Source organism: Cebus imitator, unplaced genomic scaffold (assembly GCF_001604975.1).
Source record: "Cebus imitator isolate Cc_AM_T3 unplaced genomic scaffold, Cebus_imitator-1.0 Scaffold112, whole genome shotgun sequence".
Taxonomy (NCBI): domain Eukaryota; kingdom Metazoa; phylum Chordata; class Mammalia; order Primates; family Cebidae; genus Cebus; species Cebus imitator.
The window spans coordinates 3,889,365-3,893,881 of record NW_016107427.1 but is presented as its reverse complement, the minus strand read 5'-3'; the positions used below and the strand labels follow the sequence as shown (position 1 = coordinate 3,893,881).

At 54.0% G+C, this 4,517-nt stretch overlaps 1 protein-coding gene across 2 annotated transcripts in view; it reads left to right on the top strand.

Moving 5' to 3' along the window:
• PDE9A (phosphodiesterase 9A) overlaps positions 1–4,517 on the top strand; it is a 108,905-nt gene that overhangs the window by 31,880 nt on the left and 72,508 nt on the right. The window contains exon 3 of one of the 2 annotated variants that reach the window (XM_017538579.2): positions 1,343–1,420. The exons of the other annotated variant lie outside the window; for it this stretch is intronic. Coding sequence (XP_017394068.1) covers positions 1,343–1,420 — 78 coding nt within the window. The remainder of the gene's footprint in view (positions 1–1,342; positions 1,421–4,517) is intronic. 2 annotated transcript variants of the gene reach the window in all.

Below are 4,517 nucleotides of genomic sequence, written 5' to 3'. Positions count from 1 at the left end.
GAAAGAGAGACAGAGAGAGAGGAGAGAGAGAGAGGAGAGAGGGAGGAAAGAGAGACAGAGAGAGAGAGGAGAGAGAGGGAGGAAAGAGACAGAGAGAGAGAGAGGAGAGAGAGGAGAGAGAGAGGGGAGAGAGGGGAGGGGGAGAGAGAGGGAGGAAACAGACAGAGAGAGAGAGAGGAGAGAGAGGAGAGAGAGGGGAGAGAGAGAGAGAGAAAGAAAAAGAAAGAAAGAAATAGAGAGAAAAGCAAAAGTATGTTTTTTTCCCCTCTTACTTCTTCATTCATTTTTGAAGAAAGCAGGGGGTTTGTGTGTGGGTTTGGTCCCCAGCCCCACATCACACCGTAGGTCCGTTTCCTACCCAGGGGGCTTGACCCAGATCAACACTGGGCGAAAGGCCGACTTTAGAAATGGGTTGAAAAGACCAGTGACCTGTCTTACCGCCCTCAGAATCCCCCAGGAGTTAATGTCCTAAATCAGCCGTGTGTTCGAGCAAGCGAATTTTCTAATGATCAGCACGCAAGCCTTCTAATTGTAAAGGGTAAGCAGGAGTAGCTTTGGCTCAAGGATTAACTTTAAACTTGGGATGGAAGTGGAGAAGAGCAATTGAAGTTTTCACAATTGAGGGTGAGAAAAGGGTGACCCAGGAGTTGAAATGCCGTGTCTGAAAGTGCAGCCAGTGGCAGTTCGTAGCAGCAAAAATAGTCCACGGTCTGGGGCATCTTTGGGCAGCATATATGAAGCACTGTGCCAATAAATAAATATATGTATGTATATATTCACATGATCCTGTATAGTGGCCCTGGGATTCGAGTGTCACCTCCATTGCACAGATTTCAACAATTCACAGCTGAAGATCAGAGAGTAACTTGGTCGAGGTAACACAGCTTGCAAGAGGCCCCAAAGATGTGAGGTTGGAAGAAGACTGATCCTAACCATTTAAAACTGTTTTGTAGGAGAGAGTTTTGCAGTTCAGATGGACTCCAGGGTACTGGAAGTAGAAAGACAAACTATGAATTTGTCATCTGCTGATCTAAATGTTAGTTCCTATTTTACCACAGTTTTTTTTAAAGAATTTCCCAACTCAATAAAAAGTAGACTTGCTCCAGTTCCCATTTTAAAGTATTTCAGCATCTGCACGCTCTTAAGATTACACACAGCTGTTTAATTTCATTTACAAACGGAGTCGCAACGCCCTGGGGACGGCCTCCCACCCTTTCCACCCCACCACACCTTGGCCAGGCTGGTCCCAGGACTGTCTCAGGGCTGTGGCCCCATGTGCACATCAAGTGCATGTCCCAGAGCATGCTATGGGCGGAAACACAGGCTCGGGTGTGTTTTCCAGGAACACGACCATCTCCCTGCTGACCACTGACGACGCCATGGTCTCCATCGACCCCACCATGCCCGCGAACTCAGAACGGTAAGGGACTCCAGCCGTGCTCCTCCGGGTGTGTCTGGCACTTCTCTCCATGACATGGAGGCTTTCTGTGGTTTTATAAATGTGCTACTGCAGAAAGATGTGAATTGACAGCAGAGATGGAGGGCGGGGGGAAGAGCGAGTGTGAAGGAGGCTGAGGCTGGACTCGTCGTGTTCTGCAGAAGAGCTGGGCATGTTCCAAGATAACAATTGCAGCCATGGCTCTGCACCCACTTCTCAACAGGAGGAGGCATTGTACAGAGGGGAAACTGAGGCACAAGAGGGTGTGTCAAGAGCTGCAGAGCCAGGCCCCGGGACCCCCACGTTAGCCCCTGGAAGGGCCGCAGGAGGTTCCCAGCACAGCTCCTGGGGACCCTTCCTGTATAGCCACTTGGGGCCGGTCTCTGCGTTCACGAAGTGATGCCTGCGTTCATGAAGTGATGCGCAGAGGGACGGAGATGAGGGAGGCCCAGGATATCAGGAGGAGAGGCCAGTGAATGCCTCTGTGAATGTCTGTGAACCAGGTCGAGCTGGCGGTGTGTGGCCCAGGAAAGACCCAGATCAGGAACCCTCAGGTCAGTGACCTGCCCGTGTGCCGGGTGACCGGGGAGGCCCCAGCAGCCTCCTCTGCTCTTTGTGGTTGGGCAAGGTGGAACTTAGATTTCTTCATGAGGAGAGGGAACTGGTGAGCCAGGGGTGGAGGGTGTGACCTCAGGACCCCTCTCTGGTGTCCTCTGTTCCTCCCAGATTGGGGCTTACTGAGCCTCCAAGGGACTCAGTAGATGCGATAGGACACTTGTCAATCTGGTCATCAGGGTGTCCTGCCTGACTGACCCATGGCCAACTCTGAGCCCACAGGAGAAGGCACATGTCAGGTAGACCCTTGTGTCAGCCAGGTCCCAGTGCACATGGCCAGCGCTGTCCCCCTCAGCGAGGTCACAGTGGACACGGCCAGCGCCATCCCCCTCAATGAGTCCCCGGTGCACATGGCCAGCACCGTCCCCCTCAGTGGACACGGCCAGCACCGTCCCCCTCAATGAGGCCCCAGTTGACATGGCCAGCACTGTCCCCCTCATCGAGGCTCCAGTGGACATGGCCAGAGCTATCCTGGTCTGCCATCCTGTCACTTTGAGGCCTCAGCCAGGTTCCTCCCATCTGGCTGTGCCTGTCAATCTCCCCTCCTGCCCCAGTCAGGACACCTATCTCCTGCCCCACACCCTCTGGCTCTGACTCTTGGCTTCCAGACTCCCTGGAAGGTGCAATGCTAACTGGCTCCCCGGAGACTCCAGTGAGCATCGTATCTGCCTCAACACCAGCTCCAGCCCTGGGGGTCTCACTCAGAAGTGAAGTGACTGGGTGACCCATCCTCCTGACACCCACAAGACTAAAATGATCTCTCCGAGGGGATTTCACAGAAACCAGTACCTTGTCTATGCCAGCTGGGGCTCTGAGAGAAACTGCTTTGTTTTTGTGAACTCAGTTGAAACAGCATGCAGAGACATTTAAACTGGGTGGGAAATGCACAGGTGTGGGTCTACCAGGTACGATGGAGATGGAGCCGATGAGGACAGAGATAGAGACAGACGCAGAGGTGTGGGTCTACCAGGTACGATGGAGATGGAGCCAATGAGGACAGAGATAGAGAGAGACGCAGAGGTGTGGGTCTACCGGGTACAATGGAGATGGAGCCGACGAGGACAGAGATAGAGACAGATGCACAGGTGTAGGTCTACCGGGTACAATGGAGATGGAGCTGATGAGGACAGAGATAGAGACAGATACACAGGTGTAGGTCTACTGGGTATGATGGACACGGAGCTGATGAGGACAGAGGTAGAGATGGTTGCACAGGTGTGGGTCTACCAGGTACAATGGAGATGAAGCTGATGAGGACAGAGATAGAGACAGATGCACAGGTGTAGGTCTACCGGGTACAATGGAGATGGAGCTGATGAGAACAGAGATAGAGACAGATACACAGGTGTAGGTCTACCGGGCACGATGGAGATGGAGCTGATGAGGACAGAGATAGAGACAGATACACAGGTGTAGGTCTACTGGGTACAATGGAGATGGAGCCGACGAGGACAGAGATAGAGATGGTTGCACAGGTGTGGGTCTACCAGGTGTGGGTGATGCAGACACAGATTGAGACACCAGCGGGGATGTGCTCTAGATAATGTGTTTCTGGATATAGAAAAAGCTGCGGAGACCCCAGCTGTGATTGTGGGTGTGGATATAGGCACAGACATGGTGGGAGGAGAGAACAGACTCTCCCCCCTCATTACAAACTGATTGTGGCTGGGGGCAGCACATGCTGAGATGTGGCTGTATTTGTCCCCCAGCTGTTGCCTGCGTCCTCCTGCACCCCCGTCTCCTCTGTACCTTCTTACATTCCCTCTGCCACCTGTAGGTCCAAGCCTTACTGAGCTCTGACCTCCCTGCCTCCAGCCTGCCTCTCCCACACGGCTGCCAGGTTCAACCTGGTAGGACACCTTCTTCTCCATGGTGGCCTCCCAGCCTGGGCCCTGCCAGCCTCTGTCCCACCAATTCCTCCAGCTTATCCCCTGTCCCCCCACCCAGCCCACAGGATCCTGCTTTCCCAGTTGTACAGAACCAGCTTCTGCTCAGCCCCTAGGTGCCAGTCCAGCCGCTTGCCTTAAGCACCATCCACAGTCACCCAGCCCTCACCATCACCATCCAAAAAGTCACCAGCCCCTTCACTCTCAACATCAAAAGTCACCCTTTCCCATCACCATCCACAGTCACCAGCACCATCACTGTGACGGTCCAAAGCCGCCAGCCCCATCACTGTGACGGTCCAAAGTCGCCAGCCCCATCACTGTGACGGTCCAAAGTCACCAGCCCCATCACTGTGACGGTCCACAGTCACCAGCCCCATCACTATGACGGTCCAAAGCCACCAGCCCCATCACTGTGACTGTCCAAAGCCACCAGCCCCATCACTGTGACGGTCCACAGTCACCAGCCCCATCACTGTGACTGTCCAAAGCCGCCAGCCCCATCACTGTGACGGTCCAAAGCCGCCAGCCCCATCACTGTGACGGTCCAAAGCCGCCAGCCCCATCACTGTGACGGT